Source organism: Solanum stenotomum, chromosome 12, assembly GCF_019186545.1.
Source record: "Solanum stenotomum isolate F172 chromosome 12, ASM1918654v1, whole genome shotgun sequence".
Classification (NCBI taxonomy): domain Eukaryota; kingdom Viridiplantae; phylum Streptophyta; class Magnoliopsida; order Solanales; family Solanaceae; genus Solanum; species Solanum stenotomum.
This window is the reverse complement of record NC_064293.1, coordinates 46,876,786-46,897,658: the sequence shown is the minus strand read 5'-3', so window position 1 is coordinate 46,897,658 and position 20,873 is coordinate 46,876,786. Positions and strand designations below refer to the sequence as shown.

General features: G+C 34.7%; 2 protein-coding genes across 3 annotated transcripts; both read left to right on the top strand.

Annotated features, from left to right (window-relative positions):
* The first annotated feature begins 2,231 nt into the window (after positions 1-2,231).
* LOC125847874 (DNA-directed RNA polymerase 2, chloroplastic/mitochondrial) lies at positions 2,232-14,493 on the top strand. Of its 2 annotated transcripts, none has more exons than XM_049527591.1 (19): positions 2,232-3,360; positions 5,077-5,286; positions 5,374-5,507; positions 5,624-5,687; positions 5,824-5,882; positions 6,051-6,168; positions 6,277-6,390; positions 6,532-6,667; positions 6,829-7,241; positions 8,314-8,364; positions 8,763-8,833; positions 9,776-9,860; positions 10,077-10,229; positions 10,768-10,842; positions 12,526-12,615; positions 12,707-12,754; positions 12,958-13,072; positions 13,151-13,254; positions 13,695-14,493. In XM_049527591.1, exons 1-19 carry the CDS (start codon positions 2,455-2,457, stop codon positions 13,803-13,805), a joined length of 3,057 nt encoding a protein of 1,018 aa, XP_049383548.1. In that variant the 5' UTR covers positions 2,232-2,454; the 3' UTR covers positions 13,806-14,493. The 2 variants fall into 2 exon arrangements, with proteins under 2 accessions (XP_049383548.1, XP_049383547.1); XM_049527590.1 differs by having other exon boundaries at positions 5,621-5,687.
* Positions 14,494-19,354: 4,861 nt separating this feature from the next.
* On the top strand, positions 19,355-20,452 carry LOC125846752 (protein GAST1). Its single transcript, XM_049526335.1, has 4 exons — positions 19,355-19,599; positions 19,704-19,763; positions 19,868-19,901; positions 20,069-20,452. Exons 1-4 carry the CDS (start codon positions 19,537-19,539, stop codon positions 20,248-20,250), a joined length of 339 nt encoding a protein of 112 aa, XP_049382292.1. The 5' UTR covers positions 19,355-19,536; the 3' UTR covers positions 20,251-20,452.
* The last annotated feature ends 421 nt before the right edge of the window (positions 20,453-20,873 follow it).

Genomic DNA, 20,873 nt, shown 5'->3' with positions numbered 1-20,873 from the left:
TTCTCTCTAACATACCCTTCAATTTCTCCTAAATTCTCTCCAAAGAATTAGTTTGAATTTCAAATCTTCACCAACTACGCTCTCAATCGCGACTTCAAAAATTTCAGGTTCCGCCAAAACCTATCTAAATCGATTTTTTTTTTCAATTTTTCAAATTCAAGTTTGAAAATGACCCAATTAGAATGGATGAAATTAACACAAAGTCAAATACAAAAGGCGAATCTAGTTCAACAAAGAAGAGGAAAGCAAAAGCAATTGATTCGACGAGCGATCAATCAAAATCATCTGAAGACATTATCCCTGGCTTAGTGGAATCGGATGGATCTGAAGAAGTTAAAAGTTTATGTATAAACAATAATTATTCAGTTCTATTTTATGATTGTACAATAAGCCCTTTTGTATATATATGTAGTAATACTTTCTCAGATTTATTATGTTTATTTGTTTGTTTTTACAGATTTGTATAATTTTTTGATTATTTGTTTGTATACACCATTATCATGCATATGAATTTCCTTTATACAATTATATGTTGTATAAAAATCAATTGTATATATATATAGCATTTGTTTGTATATAATTTGTTGTTTGTATACGTGTCATTGTCATATATAACAAGACTTGTCTGTATAATTTCTTTAAGTATATATGTGGTATTTTTGTTTATATACAATTACTATGTTTTAATTTGTTTATACAGATTCTATACATTTTTTTGCACAGAAGACACTTTATATACAAGTAGCAGTAGATATTAGCATTTGTTTGTATATAATTTGTTGTTTGTATATTTTCCATAGTTATACATAACAATACATATCTGTATAATCTCTTTATGTATATGTAGTAATTTTGTTTATAAACAATTACCATGTTTTAGTTTGTTTATACAGATACAATGGAGTCCTAACTAATGAAGAAGTCGTAGAAGGAAAAAAATCCTATTAAAATATAATGTGCGTGAGTTTAGCGATTTTTTTATTTTTTTTGTAACAAAAATTAGCGCAATTTTCTTTATTTATTTTTTAAAATCAAATTGTATATAAATTGGCAAGATTATCGAAATATACAGATCAAAAAATCACAACAAAAAAGAACATATACTTATACAAATTGTAGCCAATCAATTTAATATACCGATTCCAAATATATTCTTATACAAAGTATATCTACATATACAAATTATAGCCATATACAAATATTCAATTGACAAGCCTAACATAATAGGCATATACTTATACATATTGTATATAATATACAAACTAAATTATCACAACAAAACACGAGCCTGCACTGAATTAATATGCAAGTTCACAAAAATTGAACCACAAAATATAAGATTATACATAATAAACTAAATCATATACAGATTCCACGTATATACATATACAAAGAGTACATGTATATATAAACTACAACTACAAATAAATATATAATTGACAAGCATAACATAAAAGACCTATACATAAACAAATTGTACACAATATACAAACTAAACTATCAGAACTAAGGACGAACATGCACTGTATATATATACACATTTTCATTGTTCATTCATAGATTCAAATTAACGACAACAAATGTACAAATTAGAACAAACAACATAGATTCCTATCATAATATACAATCTTGTAAATTAATGACTTTCAAAAAACAAATCTTCTTTCAAAAATGAAGGATAAACAACAATATCTTCCACAACATTATAAAATCACAATTTTTTGCAAAAATAAACGGATGATCTTACTCGAATTCAAACAATACTTTCAAAAATGAAGGATAAACAACAATATCTTCCAGAACATTATACAAGCACAAATTTTTGCATAATTCAACGAATGATCTGACTCGAATTCGAACAATGATTGCGACTATATGAGTTAGAATCTATTACATCTAAAGAAAATACAATTCGAATTGTTCATTCAATTGATGAATGTTTAAAAACAAAAATGAGTTTCAATACACAAAGAACACCAATTATGCAAACTATAGCTATTGCATACGAATATGATTTTTATCTTTGCTATATCTAAAATTATCTCTTAATAAAAAGCCCAAATAATGGTTTTTCTTTTTGTTTTCTTAATTAAAAATTAGAGAAAAAATTCTGGGATACTTACACGTGTCCCTTGGTCGGGTCTAGCTCGTAAAAAAGCAGATGAAGTTACAAAAAAGTGTGTATATAAATAAATAGTAGAGGGCGTAGACTCCATTAGCCACAACGGACCCAAGATTTAAGGAGGGTTTATAAAGTCGGTTTGCTGTTAGCCCACCCACCTCCTTCGTACAAATATCCAGTTTCCCTATTTTCTTGTTTACTTTACACTTCGGAGTGATTCAGTCTCATGAATATCTGCATTTTTCTTGACCCTTCATCTTGCTTCTCTTCTATTTATTATCTGTTTCTTCATTACAACTCTATTTCTTTCACAAAAAATCTTGAAAAATTTGATGTCCTGCACTGAAACCCCCATTTCCCTAACCATCAAATTCAACCAATTCACTAATTTAGAAACAAGCCCATATCAGAATTCCCCTATTATGTGGCGAAACATAGTCAAGCAGTTCTCTTCAAGAACCCCACAAAAGATTCTTCTTACCTCAAAGAATCGTACTTATAGTTTTCTTGGTTTCGGCCAAGATTCTGTTTCCAAGGATAAAAGAATATTAAGATCCTTTATCCCTGTTTCTTGTTCAAATAGTGGATTTCTTGAAATGGGGTTTCAGAATCTTGGTGAATTTGATGAGTTCTTGAGGAGACCCTTATTGTGTGCTATGAAAAGTCAAGTGAGTAACAATGATATTTGTCGAAAGAGCTATGCTAGTGTAGCTGAGGCTGTTGCAGTATCTTCCACTGATGCGGAGGAAGATGTGTCTGTGGTTGGTGAAGTTCAAGAATTGTTAACAGAATTGAAGAAAGAAGAGAAAAAACAGTTTACTTTTAGGCGGAGGAATCAAAGGTTGTTGACTAGTGGTATTGACCGCAGGAAGTATCCAGCGCTTAAGAGAAGGCAAGTCAAGATAGAGACACAGGCATGGGAACAAGCTGCAAAGGAGTACAGGGAGCTTTTGTTTGATATGTGTGAGCAGAAATTAGCACCCAATTTGCCATATGTGAAGTCATTGTTTTTGGGGTGGTTTGAGCCTTTGCGCGATAAGATAGCTCAAGAGCAGGAATTATGTATCCAAGGGAAGTCTAAAGCAGCTTATTCAAAATATTTTCACCTGTTACCTGCGGATATGATGGCGGTTATCACTATGCATAAGTTGATGGGATTGTTGATGACAGGGGGTGAACATGGTAGTGCAAGAGTGGTACAAGCTGCGCTTACTATTGGTGATGCAATTGAGCAGGAGGTTGGTTATCCTGGAATTTTATGTGTGATCTAGAGAACACTATTTTTAAGCATCAAACTTGCTGCATTATGAACTTTCTCTTAAGTTTTTCTTCTGTGTTATTCAGCTCCTCTTCTATAAGTGTGATGGAGCAATAGAGTGTCTGGGAGAATATCACTTGTGAAGTCTGTACAGATAAATGGTGGAAAAATTGTGTGTCAGCATATTAGAGACCAACTGTACAGTACTTAGAACTATCAATAGTGGACATTGGACAATGATACACATGCAGAACTGACAAAGCTAAAAGTGTAGAAGTGAAGGAAGCACTACTGACCTGGGACATCTTGATTGACACTTTAAGCGTTTTGTACTTCTAATTAGTTGTCCATGAAAACAACTAAGTGGTAGTTGACAACAAATGCTTTCCCAATGGAATCATTTGACATTTAACCTAAATTCTATGCAACTAGTGTTTTAATTATGATGATATAGGGAGGAAAGAAAAAGTCAGTGCAACCACTTTGAATATTATGGTCGAGAAATTGCCTTGTTGACACTGTCAATGTAGTTCCAGGTAAAAATAGAATGTGAAACAACCTGCTTTTGCTCTAGATTCTAAAGTTTGAATATCAGAAAATGAACTGCAAGTTTTTGAAAACAAAGACTAGTCATAGACTCACTAACTGCACAACATGACATACTTTAGCCTCGCAATTTGCACAAGATGTTCAACTATTGCAGTGAAACAGCCTCTCTACCCCTACGAGGTAGTGGCAAGGTCTGCGTACACTCTACCCTCCCCAGAGTACACTATTTCACTGGGTATGTTGTTGTTGTTGTTCAACTATTGCAGTGATGTAAGGTAGTTTAACTATGGCTTGATGGGTTTAACTGTACTAGTATGTAGTTTCTATACAGGGGCGTATTTAGAGGGGGTGCCATGGGTTCACGTGAACCCATGCTCCCCTCTCTAGATCATATATAATAGTGTTATATTTTTAAAAAATATTTAAATATAGATGTGTGAACCCACATTTAAAGTATCATATAATAATACAATAATGATTGAGTGCACCTCTCTAAGTAAGGATAAAAATTTAAGTCTTATATCTATCTTGTCCTTTTGAGTAACACCTCCCCAAGTGGTTATCGTTATACTTTTGACGTTTCAACTAATTTTTCTTTTGTTTTTTTTCCTTTTATCTTTCAAAATTTTCAAGTGCCTTACATTGGAAGTTCCTAAAAAACTTTGCACTATAAGATTTTTATATAATTAAATCAAATGTGTTTATGAAAATTTAAAACTAATAGTATTATATATTTTGGACCTATAATTTTTAAAATTTAATGGTTCATATTAAGAACCTAAAAGTCAAATTTATCAAATTTGTATTTAAGATGCATTTTTTTCGTATTCGTGCACCCATCTTGACGAATTCCTGGATACGCCTTTGAATTCTATAGCTAACAAGAATATTAAAAATGTTTGTGTGTTAGATCTAATTTAACTGATAAATTAAACTGTACTGTCAACATCTTATATGGTATACAAGATAGTTTCCAAGCATGTTGGAACTGAGTGTATTCGGTGTTATGTTGGCTATCCCGTGACAAACCTTATTTTGGTTTACCCTGTGTCAAGTTTCAAGAAATGGTGGGGAGAAATGTTTGAAAAGCACAGAGACTTCCATTTGATAGTACCTGGAGCTGATCATGCACTTCCTCATGCACCAGGTTAGAATACACAAGTTTTTAGAGAAAACAGAGAAGCATAAAGCAGAGAAAGATAGGAAAATGGAAGATGGAGAACATGCCACTCTAGAACAAAAGAAACTACACAAGAAAGTCACTAGTCTAATGAAAAAACAGAAGTTACGTGCAGTGAACCAGATAGTGAGAAGTCAAGACGATTCAAAGCCCTGGGGCCAAGATGCTAAAGCAAAGGTTGGGCTTACCCTCGTTGATGTTGAAACTTCAAAAAAATTCTATGTATGATTTGTTGAACTTTGACAGTACTTTTTCTTCTACCAGGTTGGAAGCCGTTTAATTGAGTTCCTTCTACAGACAGCTTATATACAGTCTCCTGCTGATCAGTTAGCAGTTGATCCACCTGACATTCGACCTGCCTTTATACACAGTACTAGAACTGTAGCCAAAGAAACAAAGTACTTTTCATTCCCTTCACGTTGATATTTTTAAAATTTAATTGTGACTACCAATTGATGATATTCTTTTAGAAAAAACAGTTGATGATAATTGTGGGATTATTCCCTCACAGGAGTGCGAGCAGAAGATATGGTGTTATCCAATGTGATGAACTGGTTTTCAAAGGACTTGAAAGAACTGTAAGTAATTTTTTGCCTCTTTGGGAGATATATGTTATTTAAAAACTTCTTTTGTTGATCAGCTAGCCTTGTTTTATTGAGCTAACAGATATGAGAACTATCCTAAGTGGTTTGTTTACTTTTGTCCTGCAAGCAGGCCAGACACATGGTGATACCTTACATGCCAATGTTGGTGCCTCCTGTGAAGTGGACAGGGTATAGTAATTTTTAGTCTGTTCATATTCTGTATTTCCATTCCCTTTCCTATTTCTTTCACTTATGCATATACAATATATATATATATATACTGTATATATTTATGTATCTATAGCTTGTTTTTCCTTACAAGAAAATGTGTCTACATCTTGTTTTTTCTGTGTACAGTTATGACAAGGGTGGACACCTCTATCTGCCTTCGTATGTCATGCGGACACATGGAGCAAGACAACAACGTGAAGCAGTAAAGAGAGCCTCCCGGAACCAGTTGCGACCAGTTTTTGAGGTTCATTTGCCAATGATTTATCCAATCTTAAAATCTTAATATCATGTGTTTCCTTTGTTTGCTCACCTCATGAAACTTGAGACATGTGTTCTTTTTAAATGTATCTAGGCTCTTGATACTCTGGGAAGTACCAAATGGAGGATAAACAAAAGGGTACTTTCTGTTGTTGATAGAATATGGGCTGGTGGTGGTCGTCTGGCTGATTTGGTGGACCGTGATGATGTTAGCTGCTCTATACTTTAACTATTTTATTGAGATGCAAAAGCTACTTTCTTTTTCATTGTTAAGTAAATGAATTTCATAAGCTGTGTAAAATGGTTTATGTGGAACTGGCGATCACTGTAATATTTCTGTTTTTTGCAGGCCCCTTTGCCAGAAGAACCAGATACGGAAGATGAGGCAGTTTGCACAAAGTGGAGGTGGAAAGTAAAATCTGTCAAGAAAGAGAACAGAGAAAGGCACTCACAACGATGTGACATCGAGCTGAAACTTGCTGTAGGTTCCAGTTGCTTCTCTTTTTTATGTTTTACTAAACTTCCAATAACATCTGGAAACATATATAGAAAATCTTATTCGGGCACAGTTGCAATCATGGCTCATATATTTCTTTATCTGTTACATTTCTTCCTGAGGTTTTCTTCTCCATGATTGAACAGGTAGCGCATAGAATGAAAGATGAAGAAGGTTTCTTCTATCCGCACAACGTTGATTTCCGAGGTCGGGCATACCCCATGCATCCACATTTAAACCATCTCGGTTCTGATATCTGTCGGGGTGTCCTGGAGTTTTCAGCAGGTCGTCCTCTTGGAGAGTCAGGTTTGCGCTGGTTGAAGATACATCTTGCAAATTTATTTGCTGGTGGTGTGGATAAATTATCTCTTGATGGTAGAATAGCTTTTACTGAAAGTCACTTGGATGATATATTTGATTCTGCTGACAAACCGATCGAAGGAAGGCGCTGGTGGTTGAATGCAGAGGATCCCTTTCAGTGCCTGGCTGTATGCATTAATCTTAGTGAAGCTGTCAGAAGCCCATCCCCAGAGACAGTTATTTCTCATATTCCTGTACACCAGGCAAGTTTCACTATTATTGAGGCCTGCACATTTAATTTGTCTGTTGATGTTTTGGAGAGAAAGAAACCTTAGATGCCTTGAGGAAAAATTCAACACTTTACACAAGAGCAAGTCAAATTGTTAATGTGTTTTCCGTTCTGGTGTAAGGAAGTGAGTATCCTAAAATAATGCAGAATCTATGCTTGAATTTCTAGGAACCCTACAAAGAATAGGCTAGGGATGCTTTTGAAGCTCTATCTTTGCTTCAGATAACCTTTGTACAGATTACTTCCTTAATGCTATGTTGATAATGTATTACCAACAACTACATACCCAGTCTAATCACACAAGTGGGGACTGGGGAGGTTAGGATGTACACAGACCTTTCTCCTACCTTTGTGGGGCAGTTCTCCTACCTTTGTGGGGCGGAGAGTCTATTTCCGATAGACCCAATGTATTACCATTTCTCAAAAAAGAACAAAAAACATTGTCTTTTGATGTTTGACTCAAACTGAGAGTATATCTGCACCTTTATTTATAAGCCATTGCTACGTGTTATGAAAATCATGTCAGTATGATTAGAAGGCAGCACAAAGTCTTATGTGGAGATCATTGATATATTTGGATTTTATTAATTTAGTTTTGACAAAATTTGCAATGGTTTAAGAAAGGCTTTATATATACCTTTCTCGCCAATTGATGGGGCATGTATTTCAAACAGTTTCTTGGGGTTTGAATTCCATAATAAACTGCATATTTTGAACAAGCTGGCTGATTTCGTTAGTTGCTTCCAGACTAATGAAAAAGTTCAAACAGAAGGAATTCTCTTTTTGGTCTTATCGCAGAGTCATTTAATATAAGTTGGTGAAAGTTGACAATTCATTTCATGTCGACTACAGGAGTTGGGCTAGAACTCAGTTGCACCTGACAGCTATTCATGTCTCAAACTAACTGTTGTTCGAGAAATATTTGATATAATTTTCAACTAATGAGACCATTTGCTGCCTAAGTACATTATCTTTTTTGATTGAACTTCTCTGTAATATTTTGAGTTTGTGTGTAAAATTTTGTATCTTTCTGTTATAATTTTCAGGATGGTTCCTGCAATGGTTTACAACATTATGCTGCCCTTGGAAGAGATAAGGTAATAAAAAGCACGACGTTAAACATTAGTGTTTGATTACAATGAATCTGATATGCATTCCCCCTTTCCACCCAATTGACATGTTTTAACTTGCTTGAATTAATATTAAAGCCTAGACCACCACCATTTTCTTCTTCCATCCTCCTCGCTACTTCCTCCTTTGGGGTTCAGAATCGTATGTGGTTCAGTTACAATTTGTAAACAAATTCAGGTTTGGAGTGTCTCCATCAGTTAACACTATTTCCATTCTTTCTTATCTTATCAATCAAGCATAAAGAGTTCATTTTCCTTCTGTGTGAGATAAGCCAAACAAATTATTTATTACTTTTCTATTTTGTTATCTATAATAATCTCTGGATCTACTTAATCAACTCTTCTATTGAAATTCATCGGTTCAGTTGGGAGCTGCTGCAGTCAATTTGGTTGCTGGAGAAAAACCTGCTGATGTTTACTCTGGCATAGCAGCTAGGTGAGTTTTTTTAATCTTTTTTCCTGTTAATGGACTAACAGGCCTTGAGGTGCTGCTATTCTCTCTCTTGACCTCTACTTGCATGTGAAGCAAACAATTTTCCCACGGTAGCATCTATAGTACCAACACTTGGTCATTAGCATTTGACAAACCACTGGCCAGCTTCTGACTAGAACATTAGGAGTGGATGCAGGTCGACCTTTCCTGCCATAACAAAGCTTTCCGTAGTTTCTACTATTCATGCTTGGAGAACAAACTGTATTGGAATAGAAAGAACATTGTATCTATGGTAATTTATGCTTTACTTTATTGCTTGCTATGATCTTTTAAGGAGGATAAAAGAGTGCAGCACGTGAAAGGTCACACTTTAATTAAACAATGAACCCATGGGCCACAAACATACCCAACATGACATGATTTGGCTTCAAAATTTTGCTGCTGCTCTGCATCTAATTGTGTAAAGACAAAATATGGAGTCCTTTACTAAGCTTTATGGAATGATTAATATCATTAAATTAGTTATGGAGTTCTCGACCTATCGATCTGTGAGCTCTGCGAAATGTCACGAAAATTTTCGGAGATCCCATGTCGTGCTCATATGAAAATCTTAAAGGAGATGAAAATAAGCTTGTTCATAATGTGCAAGGGAAAATTGGTTGATATCTAAGTGTTGGACGAGGCATTAATTCATACTTTGTGGGGTCTTTATCACTGCTGAATTAGAACTAGAAGCTCTTTCTTTTTGAAGATTTTGCATTCACTTTGGGTTATCACAGGTTCAAACGCTTATAGCTTCAGAATTTTTCCCTTAACTGTCAAAAGAAGCATTGAGTTGGAATATTTTTCATCTCAACACTTCTGGCTAATTAAGTTTAAACCCTTGGAAGTTAGTATTGAGGAATAAGACATAGTGAACAATATTTTGATGTGGCTATTTTTCAGAGTCCTTGATATTATGAATAGAGATGCACAAAGAGATCCTGCAGAATTTCCAGATGCTGTTCGTGCAAGGGTTTTAGTTAATCAGGTATTATGCTGATCACCTTGTTAAGGCCACAGCCAACAGCGTACTCCCCTTTTCTGAACTTGTTGGTAGTTTGAGATAAATGGTTTGACAGATAGAGTTTTGGTGTGCCACCTGAAAGAGAATTGATGCTTCTGATATCATGAGCTTTATGTGTTGCAGTTGCTTGATGATAAGGCAACTAAATCACTCAGGTTCGATTTATGGCTTGTCAAACAGGTTGACAGGAAGTTGGTGAAGCAGACAGTGATGACATCAGTCTATGGGGTCACTTACATTGGGGCTCGTGATCAAATAAAGAGGAGGTTAAAGGAGCGTGGTGCAATTGCTGATGATTCTGAGCTATTTGGTGCTGCTAGCTATGCCGCAAAAGTAAGGGCAAGATGGAGTACCATATGTTGATAATCTTTCGATAGGTGTTCTATATGTTAACATATTGAAACATGATAAGTGGGTTTTATTATAATTGATATTCCTTTGGTAGCTACTTCTAGGCCTAACTGTCATCAGTTGAGAATCAGCTCTTCAATTGCTTAAAACAAAAGAACAGAACTGCTGCTTCTGGTGGCAGCTGTATCTGGTTTCTGCTTGCTTGGAAGTGACTGTCAATTTGTGTGTGTTCACACCCATAAATAGCCCACTTGTCACATGCTTTATTATTGTTACTTTCTCTAAATGTAATCGATGTATCGTATCACATGAAGTTCTATAAGAAGACATCACCAATGTGATGATGCTTATAGAGTGCTGATTAACTTGGCCAATAAATAAACTCCCATTACATCATATAATGAAGCTCTTATGTTGGTCAATAATCAGCACCTTTTGACGCATTGATATACCGATTCCATCATATGTAATTAAGTTCTTATCTTGGTCAATGACCAGCATCTTTTGACGCGTTGATTAGGTCACATTAACTGCATTGGGGGAGATGTTTGAAGCTGCACGCAGCATCATGACTTGGCTTGGCGAATGTGCTAAGGTATGCCTAATTGCTTACTTTGTCACCATTGAAATGTGTTGCAAGTTCAATCCCTCTCTGTTTAGGTCAAAGAGCAGTTTAATGTTGCTACACTATGGTGTCAACTACCGGACTGTTCTACTCTTGTACAAGCTCTTAAGTGTGTAATAACTCTTCAGTGGTCATCTTTTAGTTGATCTTAGTCAAAATTGCTTTGTGTTAGAATAGAAATAAGTATTTCCTACTTAGAATAGGAATAGGAATAGGAATAGGAATAGGAATAAGAATAGGAATCCTAGTTGGAAAAGGATTCCAATGTAGTGTCTATAAATAGGGTCTCAATGTAACTATTTAGATACACAATTCAATAATATTTTTCGTATATATTTCTCACACTTTGTAAATTCGCTCAACCCTATTTTTCTACTTCTGTTTCTAATGATGTTAAAGCTATCAATATGGACATGTATGTCTGTGATTATATGTTCCTGTTGTTATTGACACATGATGGTAAAGATTTTAATTGGCTGAAGGGTTTTTTCCCTGGTTGATTGGACCGTTGAGATAGTTGAGGGAAAGTTGGTATACAAGTGGAACACAAAAGTGGTAGAACCTACGTTTTCCACAAGTGGGACCTTGTGGGTACTCCAAAGTCCAATTATCTCTACCTCCATGAGGTAGTGGTATAGCACCAATTATCCACTTCCATTTTTTCACCGTGTAAATGCACCAATTATCTCTACCTCCACGAGGTAGTGGTAAGCTCTGCGTATATTCTACCCTCCCCAGACCTCATTTGTGGGATTTCACTGTGTTGTAAATGAACCCTTAGTTTCCAGGCACGTGAAGAAGCATACCTTGCTCGGAGCTATAGGGATCCAAATAGTGAAGCGCGGAAATGTTGCTTCTTCTCTTTGCGAGAAGCCCGTAGTAAAAAGATCTCACTGAGAAAGCTCCACTCCCCTGCATTCTTTTGCTGTCGGTGTAACAATATGTTAGTACAGCAGCTCCAGCATTCTCTGGAACTCTTGCATCTCCCAGTTTTGCAAATTCGTTCTTCTTGACACTCAAATCGCACACGATTCTTTGGGGATGGATATTAATTAGAGTGTGATAGCTTATTTGAATCCGCTCTTCATCAAAAAAAAAAAAAAACTAACTTGAATTTTGTAGATGAGACTAGTCCTATCAGCTATTTTTGGTAGGATGGCCCTTCATAAGCATATATGTGTTTTGATTAATTACTTTGAGCCTTCAGAAGCTGAGCACACCTCATCTTTGCCATAATGCACCAGCTATTACACTAGAAGGGATGTCTGTATAATTTTGTTCAACTTGAGCGTACAAGAAATTCTTTCTTATCTGTTGTTTCTTGTGTTCCCTACTTTTTGTTTTTGTAAGTGGTGGTGGGAAGGGAGGGGAGGCGCGCCAGGTCAGTCATGGTTGATTCTTTGTTCTGAGTTTTCTCTGATTCTGCCATGAGTCATTTTAAGATCGGTCATAGATTTTCCATCTGATGACAGTTGAAAAAAAAAGATTTTCCATCTGAAGCAGGCTTATCAAATTGTACAAGAACTATGTTTATTCAATGATTAAAAAAAAATTGAGATTGGATATTTTGCAGAAATATTTGATCAGGTGATAAAAGTGTATTAGAATTTGTTCTGCTGAAGTTTATCTTCATTGACCTCTAAATTTCAACAGATAATTGCTTCTGAAAATGAACCAGTCAGATGGACAACTCCTCTTGGGCTTCCAGTTGTTCAGCCTTACCGCAAAATTGGAAGACATTTTGTGAGTGTTACTATTTGTCCATTTTTGGTCCCCATGCTAGTATAAACTACTCAAGAGTCATTACATCTCTATTTGGCAAATCTTGTTGCAGATTAAGACTTCTCTCCAAATTTTGACTTTGCAACGGGAAACAGAAAAGGTATTTTTCTTGTTTTTGCCCTCATGCTTTATGTTATCTAATATTCTGTTCTTCTATATCAACGAGGTGGGAACTAACGGGGATACAAATGAATGCTCATTTTTCACTTTCATTTACATATTCTTCTTCAAATGTTTCCTCTTTGAGACTCAACTTGGCAAACCTCCAGAAGAAAATTGCTTATATTTCTATGTCCTTTGCAGGTAATGGTCAAGAGGCAAAGGACAGCTTTTCCGCCAAATTTCATTCACTCCCTTGATGGTTCACATATGATGATGACTGCAGTTGCATGCAGAAGGGCAGGCTTAAATTTTGCAGGTTCCTTAGTTCTCTTTTTTTGCCCCCACTTTGCGCGGGTTCTGAGGAAAGAAAACAATTGAACATTTTCTGCTACAGGTGTTCATGACTCGTATTGGACGCATGCGTGCGATGTTGATAAGTTGAACAGGATATTGAGAGAAAAGTTTGTAGAGCTTTATGAAACGCCAATTCTAGAGAAAGTAAGTATCAGCATTATCGGAGAAGTAGAATATATCATATTATCAATTTCAGTGTTTCTTATTACTTAAGAATCTACACTCCGCCTTTCAAACAAGAATGTAAGGAAGCATTAAAATGTTTTAAAAAAAATAGTATTGCCCGGCTTCCTTTGACCATTGGAAGAAATAATCTGTTTGGAAAATGATTGCAGCTCTTCCTTGTTATCAAACAGAGCTGATGAAGTTGAACGAGAATGACTAATTTATTCATTCAAAAATAATCCAAATATTTCTTGGCTTCTTTCTTTTTCCTTCTGAAGTAGTTGCAAGAATGAAACCTGTCCCGTTGATCAAAGGACTGAAGCCATTCACTAAAATTAGTTTAACGCATTTGATGTGTCAAAATCTGAAAATGTTACTTCATTGTCCACTCATATTTGTTTCTTTCCATCTTTTCGCAGTTGTTGGAGAGCTTCCAAGTTTCCTATCCTACACTATCATTCCCCCCTTTGCCTGAACGTGGGGACTTTGATTTGAGAGATGTCATAGAATCTCCCTATTTCTTCAATTGATTAGGTTCACGTGTAGCCTCACACCCCTTTAAGTACTAAGCTGGGCAGTGCCTTCTTGGGTTTCAAATGCCATAATGGTAAGACGATGAAAAGTTTGTTCTTACTACATAGGATCCAGTGAGATGCAGATTCTGCTGTATGATGTATAAAAACATGATTAGCGTCTTGCATCCTGGATGCTCTGGTTCTTTTCTCGATCATTTAGCCTGCACTCTCTAGTGCAGCTGGGATAGAAATTTCCAGCTGAAGCCTGTATGCGATGAGAATTCAGATTCACCAACCTGTTTCTAACAGATTATGGAGGATATGTGATGGTGCCTCGTAATTTAGTCATGGTCGAAGAAAGCTTGTGAATAAATATAGATGATCATTCTGGGGTCTAATTTCTACTGCAGAAGCATTGAGGTGCAAGGATACAAATGAATTCCAGGTTTTGCAGGCTGTTTTCCTTTATGCAAAGGATACTATTCTTTGTATTTTCAAATTGTAAATAGTATCGGTTTGTGCTATAACCACCATTATGAGAGAACATGGATATGATAGAGTGACATTTGCAAGCTTTGAGGCATGCGTGTATAGTAGTTGAGACAACAGTATTGTCACAAGATCTTCTGGTGGTGAATCTTCTGTATTAACAAAATCTGTTTATATCTTCTGTATATATGCTGACAATGTCTCTTTTATCTAAGAGTTGTCTTGATCAATCTTGCGATGTGATTCAGTGCCAGTGAGAGTTCATAACAATCAAGAACAACCCCTTTCCTTACAGTAGTCTTCAGGAAATTTATGTTGAGGTGCTTCAAACTTCAAAGCAGTAAAACTCTGATAGAAGAGTAAGCCTTTGCCTTAGAAAGTATCATCATTTCCTTACAGACTTTTCAGTTTGACTTTGCTCTCGTTTGGTCATAGATTTTGAAGTTTGAAAACTTGAGTTTTTGAAGTTGTGCTTGGACATGTATTTTACTTGAATTTTTTTTGAAGTTCCGTGAAAAAAATTGGTCAGTCAGTTTTTTGAAACTTGAATTATTATTTTTTAGATAACGATCAAATGCTCTAGATCCCTAAGTCTCCATGGTCGTTCTTTTTAACATTTTTTTCTATTTTTTTTAATGTAATGTTACTAGTCACCTTTGTACTTTCCTTTATGGCCAAACTATGGCTTAATTTAGGCAATAATTTTTTTTTATCTAAAGGTGAGTCATGAAGAGACTTTGCATATAAGCAAGCAAATGGTGATTTATGGCTATGCTTTTTCTGGTCTATTAATTCAAAAAAACTACTTAACCATGGTTAGAGATATTCAGGCTACATTGGTGCATGTATTTTTTTTTCTTTCATATTTTCAAGACTTGAATCTGATAACGTTTGATTAAAAATTGAAGAAATTTCAATCATTTCACCACATTCTCGATGGTGTAATCCACAAATGCTTACTTTTTAATATCCTGCAAGCATTGTACTTTGCACAAACTTATAAAACTGGAAGTCTCTCTATTGTTCAATGAATACAACCAATTAATCCCATCCCTGACCCACCCTCAGCCCCAATCAAAAGAGAAAATTGCAAAACTTCAAGTGCATTATTGAAACTAGGAATTAATTTAAAAAATGTATCACGGACTGAGCTAGTGATATATTATGAATTCAGTGTTAAAAGAACTTTTAACATGGAATCTATTAAATTTAATTCTTGAATCGGCTTCTGTAGTATGAAACTCCAAGTATAAAGACAAAAGAGAAGAAAAGTAACATAAAGTGGGAAGACTAGTGGCCACTCAAAACAATCACCGGATATAGCTAGTGTTTGGCGATGAAATTTGATCAGATTTTCAAAATTTGAATTTCAAACAGTTTTTGAGAGAAACTTCACTTTCACCCACGAAACTTAAAATTTTCTCAAGTAAAATGCATGTCCAGACGCAATTTCATGTTTCAAAAACTACAACTTTAAAAACTCAAAATTTTCAAATTTTAACTTCAAAATCTATGACCAAACATGACTTTTGTACTGAGTGAGGCAATTTATTAGTTAGTTGGATGGTGAAGATATATTGTTGAAGTCCATTTATATTTTGGAAGTTGCTGTACATATATTGTTGGTGGTGGGCAAATTAAAGCAAATTGAAAGCTGGAAATTGTGTACCTCTAAAAAGGGCATGTGAAAGCACATGGTGAAGGGTATGCTATCACTTTCATTGTTTTCATTTGCACATGCTGATGTGAGATAATTGAGATAACTTCCTCACTCCAACTTGTTTCCTCTTAAATTATTTAGTACTTGTCACCACTCTGTTTATCACAATCGCTGCTACATATTTTGCCTAAACTTCGGTTATATATTACTGAAGTTCAGTTATTTTTATCAAGTCTAAAGTTTGGTTTTATCAAGTCTAACCGATATCGCATATTTAAAGCGAGTGCATGTGAATTATTTTTTAAAAAACTGAATAGATATATGAAAATGTCGAAATAGGATATCTCACACGGGGTGATTTAATTGGTGCAATAGGTGTCGGGTGGTATCCCATAAGGAATGTTAGGGATCGATTCTGTTGGAAAACATATATCACAGCGGAAGCATACCATATCATACTACTTACATGAATAATAGATAATCAATACCATTTATGCTAGAACATATAAACTTGCTGAAATTTAATTCGATAAATACCTCTTGAAGTGTGAGCAAATACCTTCAAGCGAATTCCCAAATCTTCAAGCGAATCTACAAGATAGACAACAACTATGATCTTCTACAGAGATCCCAAGTTCACAATCTAAACTCTCTCGATACTTGGGTGGGCAAATAACCTTCAATTTTTTTCTAGGTTAGAGAATCTCTATTTATAGATATACCCAGTTTTCTGGAAAAAACAAGAAACACGCGCCTAACTCCTTTTTTTTTTTAAATATGGGCACGGTAGGGACCACATAATTAATTACTGAGGCTTCCTATTATGGAAATAATTCCAAATAATTAATTTGAATTATTTTTACCATAATAAATTACAAAATCATTCCACTAGAAATTCGTAATTCCACTCCTCTATTTATATTTCGTAATTCCCCATTAAACACTTATGTAATTCCCCATGTTAAGACTACAGATACTAATCAATAAATTAAATTACTGACGAATTTAATTCAATGATTAATTTCCTTTAGAGCACTACTTAACTTATTTCATCTGTTGGATTCATAAATTCACTTGCAAGGTTTGATACGATGAAAACTTATAAGTTTCTCGAAAAGCATATCAATCAATCTCTATAACGAGACATGAATTTCATCAACTAACTTATTATTTCACCAATATATATTATTATCATCCAATCTACAAGACATATTGACCCATCTCAGAATCTCACCCTTTAATAAATCAAAATGACAATTAATATATACAGATCATAATAGTTATATCAGGATTAAGAATATAAGTACATTTAATAGTTTAGAGAATATGTTTTTGTCAGTCAGTCTAAAACAACTATCTCTACTCGGCCCCCGTTTAATACATACAAAATGCACTAGCACAAGAAGTTGGAACTATATTGTTCCCATAATCAAGATAAATTACATATAATCTTGTGCTACAATCGTACCGATGGCATGTCCAATTTACATCCTAGATTGTGAACAAAAACCTTTATACTTATAAGAACCGATGATTTAATCCTTTATGTATAAGCTAAAACTCGACACACTAAATCATCTACTATATAAGTAAACATGCACCATAAACGAATATATGATCTATTAAATTGAGCAAATATTTATTCTATAATAAATATTATTTCTTAACATATGGTTAATAGTATATATCCCAATAGATTCCCCATCAACTGTTGAGCTCATTGGATCGGGCTTGTCTAGCGCAAATTACATCTCTGGTGTGGGTTGCAAACTATTACAAAAAAACGAATTTACCTAACGCGCACCTAAGAAATAGCAATTGCGAATTTCTGGGTTGCACAAAAAAAAAAGCCAACTTACAAAAAATTTACCATATTTTGAGGGGAGAAAATATCGAAATTGAGGCGGTGTTGATAATGAATTCACCGGATGGTATTTAAACAGACCCGTTTTGATATATAAAAAAATTTCAAAAAATGAAGTCCAAAAAATATTTGGTTTTCATTATTAAGTCCCACATTAGTGGGATGAGGAAAAGTTAGACTCCTCAATTATATGAATTTAGCCAATCTTCCTTCATGAATTAAAGTAACAGCTCATTCCAATTAATGAATTATCGAGATTTGGAAAATATTTTTTAGATAAACAAATTCTTTAAAATGAAGTACGGAAAACAAATTTCTCAAGAGACATTCCAAGTTTATTGTCTCCTCTTCACCTATTCAACCCAACCCCTTGACCATCCCACTTCCGAACCCTCACTCCCCACCCCTTGACCATCCCACACTTGCCATCCTTATAGTATTTTGCTATATTACATATAAATGTTTTTGAGATATATTTTTTTACTTACTTACCCGACACGGAAAAAACTTATTTTTCAGAAATGCATTTTCCTTAACACACCCTAAAGAAGTGTTTTTCCACCTATTAAACCCAAAATGTAGCAGTTTTGTGTTTTCCATCCTTTTTGTTATTCTCCTTTTCATTTTGCATCACTACTTGGAGAAACTTTTTGGCTTTCAACTTTTTATTTTCCTATTTATCCCAAATAAATGAAGAACAGAGCCATGTGCCTTGTAAGGTTGAAAAAGACAATTATGAAGTAATGACCCTCCCACAGCTTCTTACTGCTTGAGACTAAGAATTGAATGATCAAGTTGAGAAATATCTTTCACATACCATTCTAGCACTTTTTTCAATTTATATATTTGCTTATTTCATCTTAATTTGTTTGTCATTTTTCTATAATTGGTAATTAATTAAACAACTACCATTAATGACATGACCTGTTGGGGCCACTTCATGCAAAAGTGTAACGTTTTTAAGAGCAGAGAAAAATATAAAAAAGACATGTGAGCTCTTACATCCTCTTTAAATTGTTGATAATGAGGACTATTTTGGTACCTAATGTAAACTTTTTAGATTATGTTATGTACTGCTTCTCCTCTCACACTTTCTTTTTTAGTTCATCCAAAAAAAAAAACTTTAAAATTTACTTTTTAATGAAAAGATTTATATTCACACTTTAAACTATAACTATCAAATTTTATGTAAGTCAAAGATGACACATAAATTGAAACGGAAGATATTTAGCCGTTAACGCTAGTTTAGATACGGATGTATGGATGACTCCAACCGAGTAACATTTTCCAAACATGTTTATAAGTTTTTCTTTTGTTCTTAAAATTCTATCAAATACCGTAACTAAAATAAAGAGAAAACATTATCTTTTTGAACTGGACTATGAGAAAAAAATTGACTTAAAACGAATGAAAAGGGCAAAAAAGTTCTTGAACTATGCAAAATTGAAATAAAATGCTCCCGGTTAATAGTTTGACCCAAAAATGTTCATGCAGTTAATAGTTTTTGGACCAAACTATTGATGGCAGAGACATTTTTAGACCAAACTATTAACTGTGGATATTTTTTGTTCAATTTCGCATAGGGGATACTGTTGGAGTGTGACAACAGCAAGTGCTAGTCTAAAGAGCTTAACCACTTGAGAAGATCTCTCTCTATATATAGAAGTCGATTCTCTCAAAGCTCTACACACTTCACTTCCTCTCTTAGCTTCAAACAAAATTATATTACTGCAATGGCTGGGAAAATGAGCATTGTCTTGTTTGTTCTTTTGGTGGTTTTCCTGACTCAAAATCAGGTGAGCCCAAATGTTTTGTGCATCGATCTATTGTTTTCGACTCGAATTATATATATACGTATTGTTGAAAATATATTAAATGATGTGTGTGGTTGTGTGTTCAGGTTTCAAGGGCCAACATTATGCGTGATGAGCAGCAGCAACAACAGAGAAATAACCAACTGGTAAGATCAACTTGTTTTAATTACTACATTGTTATTTATGTACTTTCTTAGCTAATTAATTTAATTTCCATGGCTAAACTATATTTTAAATGTGGTATTTGCAGTATGGTGTTAGTCAGGGAAGTCTCCATCCTCAAGGTATATAACACTCACTTCAACATGACATATGCTCACTTACTAATTATAAGTTTAACTTCATCATACTGAATATGGTGTATTAGTAATGCTGAAATTACCGTACAATTTTTCAATCCCTTTAATAAAGGTAGCTCCGTCCTGATCAAGTGTGTTCTGTTATTTTACAGATTGTCAACCAAAATGCACGTATCGGTGTTCAAAGACATCGTATAAGAAGCCGTGTATGTTTTTCTGCCAGAAATGCTGTGCAAAGTGTCTGTGTGTTCCTGCTGGTACCTATGGCAATAAGCAAAGTTGCCCTTGCTACAATAACTGGAAGACCAAGAGAGGTGGCCCAAAGTGCCCATGATCATCCTTATTGTATTATGTGACTGCAGACACCCTACTTCTGTCAAATCTATTAGTATTAATTAATCAACACTTGTCTCAAGTGGTGTATTAGCTAGTAATGTTAGGCCCCAATTATATAGAAGAAGATTGGGCTAGCTACAAGTACTATAGCATGGTTTTAATTATGCAGCTTTTTTATGTTACTTATTTTATATTATGATTATGATTATATCTTAAGTGATATTTATTGGTGTACCATAAGAATTATAGCATGTTCAAGTCATCTAATTCAAGGCCAATTTGGCGTTTGAATGGTTTTTTATACTAAAGCAATCTCTCTCTCTCTCTCAAGACTAGTTTAGTAGTTTTTACAGCAACAAACTGATTTTTCGACTCTTGAGTATCTTAATAACCGCCGCCGGCAACTTGAATACCACCGCACCGGCCACCCTCCCGAAATCTTCGATTAAAGTACATCACTCTGAGTAGATTAATTCTCTCTGTTCAGATTTGAAACTCCTACATTCTCAAATGTGTCGTTTAGTTTCTTCCAAATCATTCTCTTTCTATCGGGAAAATGGTTGTACCCGACGAAGCACTTGACAAAATGTTCTCTATTCTAGAAGCTCAACGGAAAAATCA

What these genes read in the sequence shown, in the direction of transcription:
- LOC125847874 (XM_049527590.1), top strand. Translation starts at nt 2,455, where the DNA reads ATGTCCTGCACTGAAACCCCCATTTCCCTAACCATCAAATTCAACCAA. An exon ending in TGCAACGGGAAACAGAAAAG is followed by an intron (nt 12,755 to 12,957) that starts GTATTTTTCTTG and finishes TGTCCTTTGCAG; the next exon opens with GTAATGGTCAAGAGGCAAAG. An exon ending in AAACGCCAATTCTAGAGAAA is followed by an intron (nt 13,255 to 13,694) that starts GTAAGTATCAGC and finishes ATCTTTTCGCAG; the next exon opens with TTGTTGGAGAGCTTCCAAGT.
- LOC125846752 (XM_049526335.1), top strand. Translation starts at nt 19,537, where the DNA reads ATGGCTGGGAAAATGAGCATTGTCTTGTTTGTTCTTTTGGTGGTTTTC. An exon ending in TTTTCCTGACTCAAAATCAG is followed by an intron (nt 19,600 to 19,703) that starts GTGAGCCCAAAT and finishes TTGTGTGTTCAG; the next exon opens with GTTTCAAGGGCCAACATTAT. An exon ending in GGGAAGTCTCCATCCTCAAG is followed by an intron (nt 19,902 to 20,068) that starts GTATATAACACT and finishes GTTATTTTACAG; the next exon opens with ATTGTCAACCAAAATGCACG.